Source organism: Poromitra crassiceps (assembly GCF_964638095.1).
Source record: "Poromitra crassiceps genome assembly, chromosome: 5".
In the NCBI taxonomy this organism is placed as follows: Eukaryota; Metazoa; Chordata; class Actinopteri; order Beryciformes; family Melamphaidae; genus Poromitra; species Poromitra crassiceps.
Window position 1 is genome coordinate 47,107,132 of NC_139642.1, and position 15,773 is coordinate 47,122,904.

Genomic DNA, 15,773 nt, shown 5'->3' on the forward strand with positions numbered 1-15,773 from the left:
AAAAATATATTGGCTGTCATTGATTGTGTTGCATAGTGGTTTTCTGTACTGTTGACAAATTGTGATATTGTAAGTCGCTTTGGACAAAACAAAAGCGTCTGCTAAATGACGTAATGTAAATGTAATGTAATAAAAAAATTATTAAAAAAATTGTGCAAAATCTTCATAGTTCAATGAAAATAGTTTATGCTTTAAATCTAAAATAGTTCATGGATTACATTCTAATAACAAACCTATCAAATTAAAAGTCAAGCACGTTACCGTGGAAACAATTAAGCTTAGCCCAAAATCACAAATCAGAATGAGGGGGTCCCCGGTATATTTTCTATCTTGTAAGGGGTCCTTGGCTGAAAAACATTTGAGAACCTCTGCCCTAGATAGATGGGTGAGGAGGAAAAAAATAGCAACTCGATTGAGCTTTTATTTTGAAATCGTTTTTATTTTGGAAAAACATCACCCGGAAGCAGTTCGGCTAATGCAGGTGGCGTACTTCCTGATCGTTTGACAACATTCAACATTCGCTCTTTTTAGAAAAGATGTAACGTTAATGTATTTAATACTCGGTGCAACAAGCTACACTTGGAGCCAATATAGATATTGTTGAATTCGACAGAGGAAAACAAACTGCTGCTGGTGATGGATATATCACAGTAAAAGGGCTGTGCTTTTTCTTACCAACGTAAACGTTACCTTATTGCCATTTTCTTCATGGAAATGAGTATGGACATGTAGCATATCCTTAGACATTTCTGTAAAATATCGTCGAGTTTTCATGTGTAACGCTAAGAATATAACGCTATCTGCTCCGAGTGGGAACTGAGGTCGCATACCGTGTTAGGCCTGCAGTGTTTTTTATATTCTGTGTATAAAACATCAACAGGGTCGCGGATTACTCTGCCGATAAGCCAGAGAGAGTACGACTGTCGAGCGAGGTAACGTTAAAGTTTACATAGCGCAGAAATACAATGAGTTTCTTCAGCTTTGGGCAAAGTGCAGAAATTGACGTAGTTCTGAACGATGCCGAAACGAGGAAGAAGGTTGAACACAAGACTGAGGATGGGAAGAAAGACAAATACTTCCTTTTCTACGACGGCGAGACAGTTAGTGGAAAGGTGAATGTCACACTCAAGAACCCTGGGAAGAGACTGGAACACCAAGGGATCAAAATTGAGTTTGTCGGCCAGATAGGTGGGTGACAGACTGTACAAAAAACCAAAATGTTTTCATACAAGTCAGAAATGATATGCACCAGAAGGCTTGACATGGAAGTAGTCTGTTAACACTTCCTCCTTTCTTCTAGAGCTGTACTATGACAGAGGGAACCACCATGAGTTTGTCTCCCTGGTGAAAGACCTGGCAAGACCTGGCGAGATCACTCAGTCACAGACCTTTGACTTTGAGTTCACTCATGTGGAGAAACCTTATGAGTCTTACACAGGCCAGAATGTCAAGCTCAGGTGAAGGCCACATGAAGCTTGAGCATTTGCTCTCCTTTACACTGCCAATGTGACTTAATTTGTCACTCTTTAACTTGGGTTTACCATTGAGCTTCCTGTCATGTTTTTACACTGCGCCACAGCGAGACTAATCCATTTTTACTGTTTAAGTCACATTCATTTTATACTAACATTAGGGCTGGGCGAAATGGTTAACAATATCATGATAAACATAATCACGTGGTTCACGTATGGGGAAAAAATTACATGTTCAAATTGATCATTCCAAAACTGCTTGGTATTGCTCAGTGTGATGTCAAACTAAAACTGAAATTTTCACATTTATTCCTTAAAATGTTCTACTTGATTTTGTCAGACTTTTTAAATGAAATGTGTACGTTATTAAAATTTGGACAAATAATATCTAAGTATCATCGATGGTAAGCGATAATATATTGAATTATCGGCCAGCCCTACTAATCCCACACATTTTCACACATAGCCTATATACATAGGAAAGACGACTACTTAAAATACAGTTAGGTCCATACGTATTTGGACAATGGACACAATCTTCTGCTGCTGTTGTCAGCAGTTGCATCATCAATAAATACAAGGGAACCAATTCCATTGACCCCTATACATGCCCACGCGTGGGCATGTATGGCTGTCAATGCAAATTGAACTGACAGTCGTATATGTCCACACATGGTCATGTACTGTATGGCTGTTCATAGAACTGATTCCCTTGCATTTATTGATGATGTGACTACTGACAACAGCAGCAGGATGAATTCTGAAGTGTTTCTGGCAATATTATCTGCTCATATTCAACCAAATGCTTCAGAACTCATTGGATGTTTGTTAGTTTGTCCAACTATTTTGGTCCCTTAAAATGTAATGTAATTCCTACACCGTTCACCTGATTTGGATGTAAATACCCCCAAATTAAAGCTGGAAGTCTGCAGTTAAAGCACATCTTGATTGTTTCATTTCAAGTCCATTGTGGTGGTGTACAGGGCCAAAATGATGATTGTGTCCAATGTCCAAATATATATGGACCTAACTGTACATGTAGCCTATATACATAGTAAGGACTACTTAATAGTAATCTTGATTTGATTTGCTCAATCTGTTTGTTCTGTTTGCAGATACTTTCTACGTGCCACGGTCAGCAGGAGGCTGAATGACATCAGTAAAGAGATGGATATCGTGGTTCACACGTTGAGCACTTACCCCGAACTCAACTCATCTATTAAAATGGAAGTTGGTATTGAGGACTGTCTCCACATCGAGTTTGAGTACAACAAATCCAAGTACGACTTCAGGAAACATTAATTTTCCACCCACATTGGGGGGTACGGTGGCGCAGTGGTATCACTGTCGCCTCACAGCAAGAAGGTCCTGGGTTCAATTCCCGCCTGTGGGTGCTGAGGGTGTGTCCCCATTCCCATGTCCTCAGTGCCCACGGCCCAGGTGGGGTAGTCAAAAGGGCCTTTCTGTGTGGAGATTGCATTTCCCATTATAACGTGTGATTGTTTTCTTTGTTCTCTCAGGATATAGAGTTGTTTTTGTTATTATTTAGAGATGACATATCTTATTTTCCCAAGATAATGACCAAATTTGCTCATTATCTTGAGATAAATTAATGGGCATAGAGCAATTATTTTATCTTGAGAAAAATAAGATTTGCTTCCACTTTTTTTTTTACTGTGTAAAAATAAAATGTGAATTAATATATGCCCTCAGGGGGCTTCTATAGTTTATAATGGCGTTCTCATTCTAAGCTTTCCAGTTGTAACCCAGTCTGTCCTCTTAACAGGTACCACCTGAAAGATGTAATTGTGGGAAAAATCTACTTCTTGCTGGTGAGAATTAAGATTAAACACATGGAGATCGACATCATCAAACGTGAGACGACGGGCACCGGCCCCAGTGTGTACCATGAAAACGACACGATCGCCAAGTATGAGATCATGGACGGGGCTCCAGTCAGGGGTAAATTATATAACTTAGTAGATCTTAAAATATGTAAGCATTGATTCAGTCATTTCAGGCAGCAATTTTGATATTTAGTCATTTACCGTTATATAAAGATAGAATGACTTTTCATGCAGTCTGTTCTGGTGTATATTTCTAGGAGAGTCAATTCCAATCCGGCTATTTCTGGCTGGCTATGATATGACCCCCACCATGCGAGACATCAATAAGAAGTTCTCTGTGCGCTACTACCTGAACCTGGTGCTGATCGACGAGGAGGAGAGACGCTACTTCAAACAGCAGGTACTGGCGGGACACAGACTAGCTTGTTTGGAGGACATGTAAGGTGACGGCAAGGGGGTGTGTACCTTAAAGGGATCTTTCAGGTGGTATTTGAAGCATAACGTGTAATTGTCATACATTACGATTGAATGTATTTGATTTGTTTTTAATGTCAATGTTTGCATTCGAATGTTCCAAGTCAAAACAACCTACAGTAACTTAGAAGTGGAATTTAATGGAATTCCAATTTAAGTTCCAAATCGGTTTCCGTAAAGCAAGGGTTTTCAAAGTCTGAGACTGTGGGCCTCCCCCCAGACAAAACTTGGAAAAAGGAGCCCCCCTCCCTCAATTCCTGGATGCCTATGGGATCATGATTATTATTTGATCCCAGCATAGACACTCAACAATTGAGCCAAGATATTGCTACAGTATTTGACATACTTCAGACTACACCCAAATACATAAAAAGGTCTGTCTGAAGGCATTTATTTGTTCTGACTCTGGGGAAGTGGGAAAAAATTGTCCAATTCCCCAAAACTACTGTATCTCTTTCTGAACTATCTCTTTAACCAAATCACACACATAGGCTATTCTATGAGATCTCATTTTAATAACCATTGTAATGGGTCCCCCCCCCCCACTTCCATTCACTGAGCCTCCCCTGAAACTGCTTGGAGCCCCTGGCTCCCCCCTGGGGAGGTCCACCTCCCACTTTGAAAACCTTGCAGAATTCTCCTAAACAATTGAACTGGATGAGGTCCAACCTTAAAATGTAGAAAACAACAAGCGGGGGCGGGGGACACACGATAAAATGCCTCCATGCTGCTCAACAGGCTTAATCCAAGTCTCCACAAGCCCTGAGATGCCAAATTGACTTTTAGCTGAAATATCCACTGTAGCCATGTGGGCCATGCATGTCAGGTGCAGTTAGTGTAGCCTGTATACTGTGAAGATTTCAGCTAAAACCAGGGTGTAAATGATGTCTTTTCAAGTCAACATGGCATCTCAGGGCTTGTGGAGACTTGTATTATGCCATTTGAGCAGTATGGAGGCTTTTTTTTTTTACATTTGAAACTAAACCCGTCCTTCCATCGCCATTGGGGGTGAGTAGATTATGATTGGATTTTTAAATTTTGGGTGAGCTTATCCTTCAAGTAAAACCGCTCTGCGCCCGCTGTGCTATTTTTTTCCTATGGGGAGACTGGTGCCGCCCAACTATGCTGCAGTGCAACCCTTGCAGTGCACAAAGTTAAAATAATTTCAACTTTGACCTATAGTTACTGCTGACCTTCCATGAGCACAACCAATGTCGTCTAGCAACAGCTACTTCTGCTTTCGTTCTACCTCGCAGTGAGAGAAGAGCAGGACTCTTACCATGCGAAGGCAGCTCTAGAGCTGGGTAACAATTCTAACTGCAGGAATCCATCTGGAATTGACCTTGCATTCAGTTCCAATAATGAATGGACCCCGACTCAGCTAGTAATGCCTGAAATGTTGACTCTTTTCACGACGCTCATGACGCTTCACTGCTCATCTTCCCATGTCTTATCTTAAAGGAAATCACACTGTGGAGGAAAGGAGACGTGGTGAGGAAGAGCATGTCCCACCAGGCCATCATCGGCGCCCAGAGGTTCGAGGGCTCGGCCGCCTCGGAGAGCGCACTGGAACAGGCCGCCAAGGAGGAGAGCGGCTAGAAGCTCTCCTCTCCCAAGGCTGCATCGATGTCTGCGGCAGGAGAGGCAGGGGACACCCGTTGAACCCACGTCGTCAGATGATGCGGCCTTCCTGCTGAAAAAGGGAGGAAGAAGGGAGACCGACATACATGTGAACAACAACTACACAAAGAAAAGAAAAAGAGCAGTTTGCATGAGCCGTTCCAGGTGGCTGCGGGCTGCTGGTCTTGTCCTTCATCGTTAACACTTATTTTTTTATGAGAATCATCAAACTAATCACCTCCTCCTGTGTAAAAAAAAAAACCCTTTCCCAAGAAATTCTCTAATTTCACTTTTAAGTGATCGTCCTTTTGTTTGTCTCGAGACACATTCTAACGCTTTTGGGGGTAAATTAATTTTAATCTAACTCTTGATTATGAAAGTGGATTGTCAAGTTTCAAGGAAATGTAATGGATTTTTCCAACATTCCACATTTAATCATGCATTCCTAACATTGTTGTAAGGTCAAGAAATCTGAAATAACTTTGCACTGCTATATCTTGCTGAATACATTATTAGTTTGTTTTCTCTTTGTATTTGTGTGTTTGCACAAAAGAAATGGTGGAATTGGAAACTGGAATGGGAAATAGGGCTGAAGTATTATCCCAGAAATTCTCTGTAAATAAGAGCAGCTATAAAAACCTGTTATCCTGTGCCCTGTTCAAGCTTGTGTACGTTGATTATGCAGTACAGTACACAGTGCCACAAAATGACCGTCATATTCATACAATATGCTTTACCTCAGCATTCCAGTGGTGTTAGGGGAGGGTGTCTTGAAGTGCTTGTATTTAAGGTCTGATAGTATGAAGTCTTCTGTATCTTCTTCATTGTTAGAGACTTGAAAGTTGTGCCTAAGTGTATCTAGCAAATTAAGTCCTCCTGCCTCTAACATAATTTTAGTCTTTTAACCAGAAAAGAGTACAGTAGAACTATCTATCTTTTACAAAATTACTAATCCATTTTTCCTTGTCCCCAAAACTCAAATAAATTGATGCCAAATGTAACGACCCGGTTGTATTTGGCTGCAGAACTGAGTGAATGTGTGCATATCAGACATGATATATTCAAATAGAGTGGGAAGGCTTTTGTATTGAAATGACCAAATCATGTTTACAAATGGCTACACAGGTCATGTTGAGTCGATTGCTACTTAACACTGTGCCAGCTTTCGAAGAGGTGTGGCAGCTAATCACCGTAATTGTATGAGTTTTCAAAGCTGTATATAAGGCTACTAAGTTCCAAAGATGCCAAATAGTTGTCTTTTGATTCTGAATTGCAAAAAAAAATTAATGTGGCAAGGGGACCAGTATTGCAACATGCAGTAGGCTAAACATAAACAAATTGAATTTGCGGCAAAAAGTGGTCACGACTACAGGGAACATGATAGCTGATAAACATCACAAATCTACAGGCTCGAAGACCAACACAGAGATACAAGAAATATGATATTATGAATGGTCTTGACTCTTTCACCATTTTTCCTATATCGACATGTTTGGAAACGGGGATTTTTTTTTTTTTTTTTTTGCATTTGACCTGTCAAATCTTACATAGTGGATCTATAATGTATAGACAGCCATAGGAGCCATTCGATCTGATTACTGCTATGCATGGTCATATACAGTACAAAACACTGTTCTCTTATGATGAACCCATATTCCCAGATAACACCCTCATACACACTGTTGAACAAATTCAAGGTTTCAGGCCAGGATGAAGTCAAACACATTTGGCCTCCCCAATCATCAGATCAAAAACATTTAACATTTGTGGGAAGTTGGAGCACGATATGTGAAGTAGAGTTTCACCTCCTTCATCCTGTAAAGAACGGGAGGCTTTCCTTTTTGAAGAATGGTGTAATATCTCTACACCAGCCACCAGGGGGTTTCAGTCTGGCAGCCTCTCCTCAGACAAAGCTTGGGAAAAAGGTGCCCCCCACCCCCCACGGACATTTGATCCCATACACTCAACAATTGAGCCAAGGTAGCCTGATATTGCTGTTTGACATACTGTACTTCAGACTATACCAAAATAGCCTACATGTCTGAAGACATTTGTTTCTGACTCTGGCAAAGTGGGAAAAACTAAAATTCCACAAAACGGCTGTATCTCTGAATTATCTTTTGAACCAAATCACACGCAAGACACAACTAATGTAGGTTTTATTTTTCACTTCTATACAGTATTAACTGAGCTTCCCTTGAAGCGGTGTGGAACCCCCCTGGGGAGGCCCGCCTCCCACTGGGAAACCTCTGCTCTACACAGTTCTGTTACGTGCATGGCAGCAATCAAAGAGGATTGAAGCTGTTCTGGAGGCAACGGGTTGATAATCATATATTGTCAGGTGTTGCCCCCAGGGTATTTTGTGTATGCAGTGGTTGATGTAAGTGTCCTTTGAAAACAAAGCTGGCTCTCTAACGGTTACTGGTCAGATAGTGGATATTCTAACATGGCCAAAATGATCGTAGGTAAATAAGGAAATGGGTCATAGTTTGACAAAATTACTTTTAATAATACTCTCACAAGAAAAACAAAACAGTACAAGCATTTCACATAAGCAGTGGGTTGATGGTACAGTAGGTTTATGCTTCATCATTTCATCACATCTTCACAGCGGATCTTTGTTCTCCAGACTCAGGACAAAGTCAAACTCCTCTGGGGGGAAAATGCAGAATGAGTGTGACTCAATTAGCCTACTGCTATTTACTGAGTGAGACCATTACAAAATAGACAAATATTAGTTTGGGTAAACCTCAGTAGCAGTGCAGAAATGTTCTGAACTCCACATGCTATGTACGTACCAGTGGTGAGAGGCTGGACAGACAGACGGGCCCTTGTGAAGAGTGCCATGTCCTTCAGTGGCCCTCCTTTGGTCTTGTGCTGCAGGTGGTATTTCTTCAGCTCAGACAGAGGAACAAAACGCTTCATCATCTTCTGATACTGGACATCAACCTGAGTAAGGACAAGTTACGAAATCCAGTTCAGCCCCCATCATCTGGATTTCTATCAACAACTGTAAACACACTGAATAAGAAAATATGGGGGGTTGAAAAAGTAGGTATACTGTATAATAATAATAATGAAAAGCTGGATATAATTTTTGTATTTTTAATTATTTGACCACTCAATTTTCCAGCAATGACCTAAAGTATATCTGGAAACAGGACAAGTACACTCACCGAGCACTTTATTAGGAACACCTGTACACCTTCTTATTTATGAAGTTATCCAATCAGCCAATCATGTGGCAGCAGTGCAATGAATGCATAAGATCATGCAGATACAGGTCAGCAGCGTCAATGTTCACATCTAACATCAGAATAGAGAAAAATGTGATCTCAATGACTTTTTTGACCGTGGCATGGCGTTGGTGCCAGACGGGCTGCTATGAGTCTTTCTGAAACTGCTGATCTCTTGGGATTTTCGTACACGACAGTTTATAGAGTTTACACAGAATAGTGCGAAAAACAAACAAACAAAAACAGCCGGTGAGCGGCAGTTCTGCTGACAGAAACGCCTTGTTGGTGAGAGAGGTCAGAGGAGAATGGTCAGACTGGTTGGAGCTGACAGAAAGGTGACAGTAACTGATGAGATGACCTCTTTACAGCTGTGGTGAGCAGAAAAGCATCTCAGAATGCACAACACGTCAAACCTTTGAGGCGGATGGCACTTTGGTAGCCGGTTGACATTGAGCTGAAAGCTGATACCCACTATTAGTATGGTTTTCCAAATAAAGTGCTCAGTGAATGTATGTACTATTACAGAGAGTATTAATAATGTATATAAAATGCCTGCTTGAGAAATATCCTGAATTATTTTACCATGCTCCATTTGGGGTTATCTGGTTTGCTGGATGCATCAAAATGGACATCTTTTTTGTCAAACTGAGTGTGGTCCACATATGCTTCCTTCACAATCTAGAAAAGGGAAATACAGCTGAAATACCATGCATATTGATAGGATACTACCAGCTGGGATACCATGCATCTTGATAGGATACTACCAGCTGGGAATGACAGTGGCTCACTCTCATGACACCTGCTATCCCCGGGTCCTTGCAGTTGCTGTGGTAGAAGAACGCCAGCTGCTCTTCTTTCATCTCCCTCATGAAGTTGCGAGCCTGCATTGGATAATCACAATTTAGAAGACATGCATTTTCCCAGGGAACGTGTACAAAACATATTGTTTGTGTCATTTTTCTCTTGCTGAAGGCAGTTCCCTGGGGCATAATTTGCATGAGGCAGGAGAGAATAGAAAAGAAAAACAGCCTTCAGGCTATTGTGATTGTGTTTTTGTTCTGTTGTTGCTCATTTCAGGTCAGCATCTTCAGGCTACCTGATAATTGCGGACACCATCCCAGCATCCAGTCTGATTGGGCAGAGCCTTCAGATCCTCAATCCCAAACTAGAATGAACCAGAGACATTAACTGCAAGATTGTTCAAAAAGTCATCAGATGTTGATGAGGCGTCTCTACACTGTTAATACCTTCACATCGATTCCATTCTCCAAGCGGCTCTCGGGCTCAGACTTCATCAGCCAGTGACAGTACTGCGGGCGACCATCTGATGCTTCTCCTTTGGTCTTCTCCTGTGCTCCAGTCGCATCAGAAGATGAAGCTTTTCTCTTCCCCCTAACCGTTTGAGCAGCAGGCTCCGCAGCAGACACCATATCACTGTCATCTTTTTCTGTCAAGGCAATAATCATCATTTAGTTGTATCGCGGACACAGAAAAGTATCTGTCAACCTGTTTTATGCTGTTTCATCACCTGATTTAGGTGCTCTTGTAGTAGTCCTGGTCCTTTTCTTTGGTGCCATCTCTCACAGTCTACAAAGAGTTGTGAACATTCAGCATCACCCATGTAAAAGAAATTACAAAATGTGAAATGAGATTGTGCAACATCAGGGTGATGATGTAGGCTGTACACCCTCCAAATTATTATGAGTTTTTAAACAATGGAGCTTTGGAAACAGCAGCTTATGAGAAAGGCAACAACAACATGTGGGACATGGGCATGGCACTAATACTGCCAAAGCCTGAACAACGCATTGTGGGTTAACTTTACAGTTTAACAGATTCTAATGCTGCAGCTAACGTTAGTAAGTATGCTAACTTCTATAAACGAAACGATTATAACTCGTACCTGAGAGGCGCTGGCTGTCACTCGTCTGTGAATAAACAGCCTACCACAACCCGCGCAGTTTAGTAGGGGGGGGGATCCACACACGTGACATCAACAGAGCCCCGCTATGACTCTTCCGGGTATGACGTCATCGTCTACCCTACAAGACGTTTACGCAGCGTTGCCAGACGTACGATAATTATCGTATTTGTACGATAATTTCGACCTCTGTACGATCAATAATCCCCAAATCCCCCAAATGTACGATAATTTCATCATTTTGTGACACTCAGTCGAATCCTATGTATATCACTCTATCTGTTTATACAAAGTAAGCACAGAAAACAAATGTACCCTGACTGAATGGGAAAGCAACGCTTTATTCACTGCAGTGGCGTGCCTGACCAAGTTGGTGCCCTAGGCAAGATTTTTGCTGGCTTAAGACGTTGTTGTGCTTATTTTTTGTCTACTATTGTAAAATAATAGTAGGCCTATTATCATGAAAAAGTATTTGTAAAAAAAAAAAAAAAAAAAAAAAAAAAAAAATTACCCTCTCTGGCGCCCCTAACGGCTGAAGCGCCCCTAGCATTTGCCTAGTTCGCCTAATGGACGGCACGCCACTTCACTGGCTGGCTCAAAGCTGTTGCAGGGTGTTTTGTTGTTGTTGCAACGCAGGCTGAGATCACAGTGTTGAAAAATCATGCCAAGTCCCAAAAGTAGCCTGTGATCAGCCGCAGCCCCCGGACATAGGCGCGCCGGGGTAGCCTGGGTAAACCCATCCCCCACGTGACCTGCTCTCAGACCTGTTCTCAGTCACTAGTGACTGGGAACTGAGAGAGCAGGTCACGTGGTGGCTGGGTTTACCTAGGCTAGCGCCGGGGCCCTCAGGGTGAAGGGGCCCTCCAAAAAAAAAAAAAAAAAAAAAAATTTGTCGGGTTCATGTTTGGCTCCACAGAACTATGACACAAATCTAAGACCAATCAGGACAAAATAAAATGTGTTTCCAAGAAGATTAAGTCTGATGATTTAGTCTCATTGGATGCCTGTGGGCAAGTGGTGACCAGGGGCGTGGGAAGTGGGGGTGCTTGTGGTGCTGCGGCACCCTCTGCTGTTTTGTATTGGAAATGTAATGTCAATTATTTTTTCATCATTGTAAAGCCACAGTACAGTGAAGAGGATATTAATGTGAAGATTAGCCTCTTCCTTTTGCTCTCAGAGTGCATCAGATTCATGCATTTTACTTTAAAATGTACAAAATTTCCCCAAAAAATTAAATTTTGAATAACTAAATTCTACTAATTTTAATACATTTAATACATTTAAATTTTAAATTTTACTTTTAATGACTAAATTTTAAATGACTGCAATTTTGAAATTTCCCAAAATCCATTGAAGAGATCATGCAGGAGTGCACAGGAGCGTGTCAGCCGGATGAGTTGGAATCTGTGGGAGAAGCGCTGAAAGTGTCAAGGAGAGGAGTCATCTATCGTGCCATCAGTCATTGGAACAGCTGCCCCCATCACATACGTCAATCAAACAATATAAGTCCTCTTTCAAATTCCATTTAAGAACTCATTACTTAACAGGTGATCAATAGTCCAGCTGGTCACGAGCAACTCCATTTTTGTATTCTCACAAATGTATGTACAATGTAACTTGTAACCCACCCAAAAGGCAAATGTGTTATATTACACATATCTGATATATATCATGTATTATAACTTTTAAACATCACACAAATGTGATTGTATAGCCTATATGTATAAGACTTGTATTGTATTGCATTATTGTATTGTATTTGGACCCCAGGAAGATTAGCTGGTGCCACAGGCATCAGCTAATGGGCATGCTTTTTAAATAAATAAATACATAAATAAATAAGAGAAAGAGAGATATGTAATGTTAACCTGTGTCTGATACACCTTAGTGTTTCCTGTTCACAGGATCACTGGAAGAGAAAGAGAGACACATCATGTTATCCTGTCTCTGATACACCTTAGTGTCTCCTGCTCACAGGATCACTGGAAGAGAAAGAGAGAGATGTAATGTTAACCTGTGTCTGATACACCTTAGTGTTTCCTGCTCACAGGATCACTGGAAGAAAAATACAAATGCTCTTCCCTCTGTACTGAGGTGAGATAAGAGGGAGTTACATTAGTACACCACCTCAAATACAAACGCTCTTTCCTCTGTACTGAGGTGAGATAAGAGGGAGTTACATTAGGACACCACCTCAAATACAAACGCGCTTTCCTCTGTACTGAGGTGAGATAAGAGGGAGTTACATTAGTACACCACCTCAAATACAAACGCTCTTTCCTCTGTACTGAGGTGAGATAAGAGGGAGTTACATTAGTACACCACCTCAAATACAAACACTCTTCCCTCTGTACTGAGGTGAGATAAGAGGGAGTTACATTAGTACACCACCTCAAATACAAATGCTCTTTCCTCTGTACTGAGGTGAGATAAGAGGGAGTTACATTAGGACACCACCTCAAATACAAACGCTCTTTCCTCTGTACTGAGGTGAGATAAGAGGGAGTTACATTAGTACACCACCTCAAATACAAACGCTCTTCCCTCTGTACTGAGGTGAGGTAAGAGGGAGTTACATTAGTACACCACCTCAAATACAAACGCTCTTCCCTCTGTACTGAGGTGAGATAAGAGGGAGTTACATTAGGACACCACCTCAAATACAAATGCTCTTCCCTCTGTACTGAGGTGAGATAAGAGGGAGTTACATTAGTACACCACAATTCCTTAGTACACCAGCATTCCTGCTGGAATGCCCAAGTCCCAGAGGAAGGAGGTGCTGGACCTTGTGATGCAGATTATGAGAAGATCTGCTTGGTATGTCCACAGTGAATCCATCCTCCAAACACTGCTGTGGTCTGAGGATCAGAAGAGAGGGGGTGGAGAGAATCCTGAGCATCAGGGGAGAGGGTGACCCAGACACTCAGCTGGGGGACCCCTCTGTCAGGACCAGAAGGACAGCTGAGATCAATTATGATGCTTATAGCATTGGTGACTTGATTAGCTGGTCAGAAGGTGTGTCAGAGCCACCACAACCTGCTTCCTAAGCACCTCGGAGCTGAAGAACTTCATCAACAGCACCATGGAGGTGCTCAACTGGCCTTGCCACACACAAAGCATTGAGAGGGTTGTTAAAATGGTAACTGAGGCTTCTGCTAAGTACTTCTCACAGGAAAAGAAGGATGGAGGAATCAGGGTTCAGGAGACCAGCAGGAGGCTGATGTCCAAGAATGAGTCGAAACAGGAGTTGTGCAACCTGGCAAAGTTCAAGAAGTCAGGAGATTGATCATTGTAATTGTATCCAGTGATATACATGCAGTTCACCTGCTAATAAAAATGTAAATTTGAGTTGGCTTTGTCAATATAAATGGTTTCCCTTATATATTTTAATATCTTAAAATGGGGTTCGAATGGGTAAAATTGGCAATTTAGAAATGCAAAATGATGTAGGTTGGAGTTATCCTATCCAAAAACTAAGCTCATATTTGAATTCTCCATAGAAAAATACATAATTTAGACACCCCTCATGTCAGGATTTCCTTCAGATTCATGTTGGCACCTGAGTATGACCCACCCTAATTGCACATGGTTGACCAGAACACTTGCGAAACGTTCAGTGATAGGGCACTCTGAACACGGTTGAAAGCTTGGTGTCAGGTCACTATGAACACGGCTGAATCGTTAGTGTCAGGTCACTCTGAACACGGCTGGATCATTAGTGTTGAGTCACTCTGAACACGGCTGGATCGGTTGTGTTGAGTCCCTCTGAACACGGCTGGATCGTTAGTGTTGAGTCACTCTGAACACGGCTGGATCGTTAGTGTTGAGGCTCTCTGAACATGGCTGGATCGTTCGTGTTAGGTCCCATTTCACATGGCTGACCAGAACACGCGCAAAACAGTGTCTTTTGCTCACAGGATCACTGGAGAGAGAAAGAGAGACACAGCATGTTAACCTGTGTCTGATACACATTAGTGTCTCCTGCTCACAGGATCACTGGAGAGAGAAAGACAGAGACAGCATGTTAACCTGTTGACGACCAAAATCATGTTACCTCGCCCTAAATCAAACGCCTTGAAAAAAACAGTCATCTATTGTGCCATCAGTCATTGTAACAGCTGCCCCCATCACATACGTCAATCAAACAATATAAGTCCTCTTTCAAATTCCATTTAAGAACCCATTACTTAACAGGGGATCAATAGTCCAACTCCATTTTTGTATTCTCACAAATGTATGTACAATGTAACTTGTAACCCACCCAAAATGCAAATGTGTTATATTACACATATCTGATATATATCATGTATTATAACTTGTAAACATCACACAAATGTGAGTGTATATATGTATAAGACTTGTATTGTATTGCATTAGGAGTCTAGTTAGAGTATAACAACGGGGTTTAAGGAGTCTAGACTCCTTAAACCCCATTGTTATACTCTAACTAGACTCCTTAAACCCCGTTGTTATACTCTAACTAGACTCCTTAAACCCCGTTGTTATACTCTAACTAGACTCCTTAAACCCCGTTGTTATACTCTAACTAGACTCCTTAAACCCTGTTGTTATACTCTAACTACACTCCTTAAACCCCGTTGTTATACTCTAACTACACTCCTTAAACCCCGTTGTTATACGGCATCAAAAATAGCGGCATCAAAAATAGCCGGAGTAAATTTTAGTAGCCTGGACCACATTTTTAACAAACAGGTGCTTAAAAAGGCCATGTCCATTCGCATGGACGATACTCATCCTCTCTGTTCAGAGTATGTGCTGCTCCCTTCAGGCCTTCGGCTAAAGGTTCCGAGGGCTACGAGAAACAGATATAAACTGTCCTTCGTTCCTGTTTCCATAACAGCTTTAAATGCTGCTGAGAGGAGGAGATAGTGCACTCTCTCTCTCTCTCTCTCTCTCTCTCTCTCTCTCTTTTCTCTGTCTCTCGTGCAGCTTAAACGCTGCTGGGCGGAGGAGATGATGCACTCTCTCTCCTTGTCTCTCTTCTTAGGTAGGTATTGCTGCTATAAATATTCTTTATATATTTTATATTCGAGATATATCTTTATTTATTTTTTACCTACCTATTTATGTGAGCTCAAATAGTCCTGGACTCTTATTACTTTTAAGTTCATGCACATGTCTCTTACTACTTTTAAGTACATTGTACGTGTCTTTACTACTTTTAAGTACATCGTACAGATCC

The 15,773-nt window shown here is 41.5% G+C and overlaps 2 protein-coding genes across 2 annotated transcripts; one reads left to right on the forward strand and one right to left on the reverse strand.

The window, feature by feature from the left end:
* The first annotated feature begins 478 nt into the window (after window positions 1–478).
* Window positions 479–5,710, forward strand: LOC310776223 (vacuolar protein sorting-associated protein 26B-like). The gene is made up of 6 exons (XM_083636418.1): window positions 479–1,188; window positions 1,301–1,457; window positions 2,588–2,752; window positions 3,259–3,434; window positions 3,577–3,719; window positions 5,255–5,710. Exons 1-6 carry the CDS (start codon window positions 966–968, stop codon window positions 5,390–5,392), a joined length of 1,002 nt encoding a protein of 333 aa, XP_083492544.1. The 5' UTR covers window positions 479–965; the 3' UTR covers window positions 5,393–5,710.
* Window positions 5,711–7,940: 2,230 nt separating this feature from the next.
* thyn1 (thymocyte nuclear protein 1) lies at window positions 7,941–10,670 on the reverse strand. The gene is made up of 8 exons (XM_083637209.1): window positions 10,553–10,670; window positions 10,178–10,236; window positions 9,897–10,096; window positions 9,746–9,814; window positions 9,438–9,530; window positions 9,232–9,327; window positions 8,212–8,362; window positions 7,941–8,065 (listed from the first exon to the last, which is right to left on the reverse strand). The coding sequence occupies exons 2-8, from the start codon at window positions 10,224–10,226 to the stop codon at window positions 8,019–8,021; spliced, it is 705 nt and encodes a 234-aa protein (XP_083493335.1). The 5' UTR covers window positions 10,227–10,236; window positions 10,553–10,670; the 3' UTR covers window positions 7,941–8,018.
* Between the last annotated feature and the right edge of the window lie 5,103 nt (window positions 10,671–15,773).

Excerpts from the sequence above, each read along its gene's own strand:
- LOC310776223 (XM_083636418.1), top strand. The coding sequence starts at position 966 with ATGAGTTTCTTCAGCTTTGGGCAAAGTGCAGAAATTGACGTAGTTCTG. Across the intron at positions 1,189-1,300 it reads TGAGTTTGTCGGCCAGATAG|AGCTGTACTATGACAGAGGG; the intron begins GTGGGTGACAGA and ends CCTTTCTTCTAG. Across the intron at positions 3,720-5,254 it reads GACGCTACTTCAAACAGCAG|GAAATCACACTGTGGAGGAA; the intron begins GTACTGGCGGGA and ends CTTATCTTAAAG.
- thyn1 (XM_083637209.1), bottom strand. The coding sequence starts at position 10,226 with ATGGCACCAAAGAAAAGGACCAGGACTACTACAAGAGCACCTAAATCA. Across the intron at positions 9,328-9,437 it reads GGATAGCAGGTGTCATGAGA|ATTGTGAAGGAAGCATATGT; the intron begins GTGAGCCACTGT and ends TCCCTTTTCTAG. Across the intron at positions 8,066-8,211 it reads TGTCCAGCCTCTCACCACTG|AGGAGTTTGACTTTGTCCTG; the intron begins GTACGTACATAG and ends TTTTCCCCCCAG.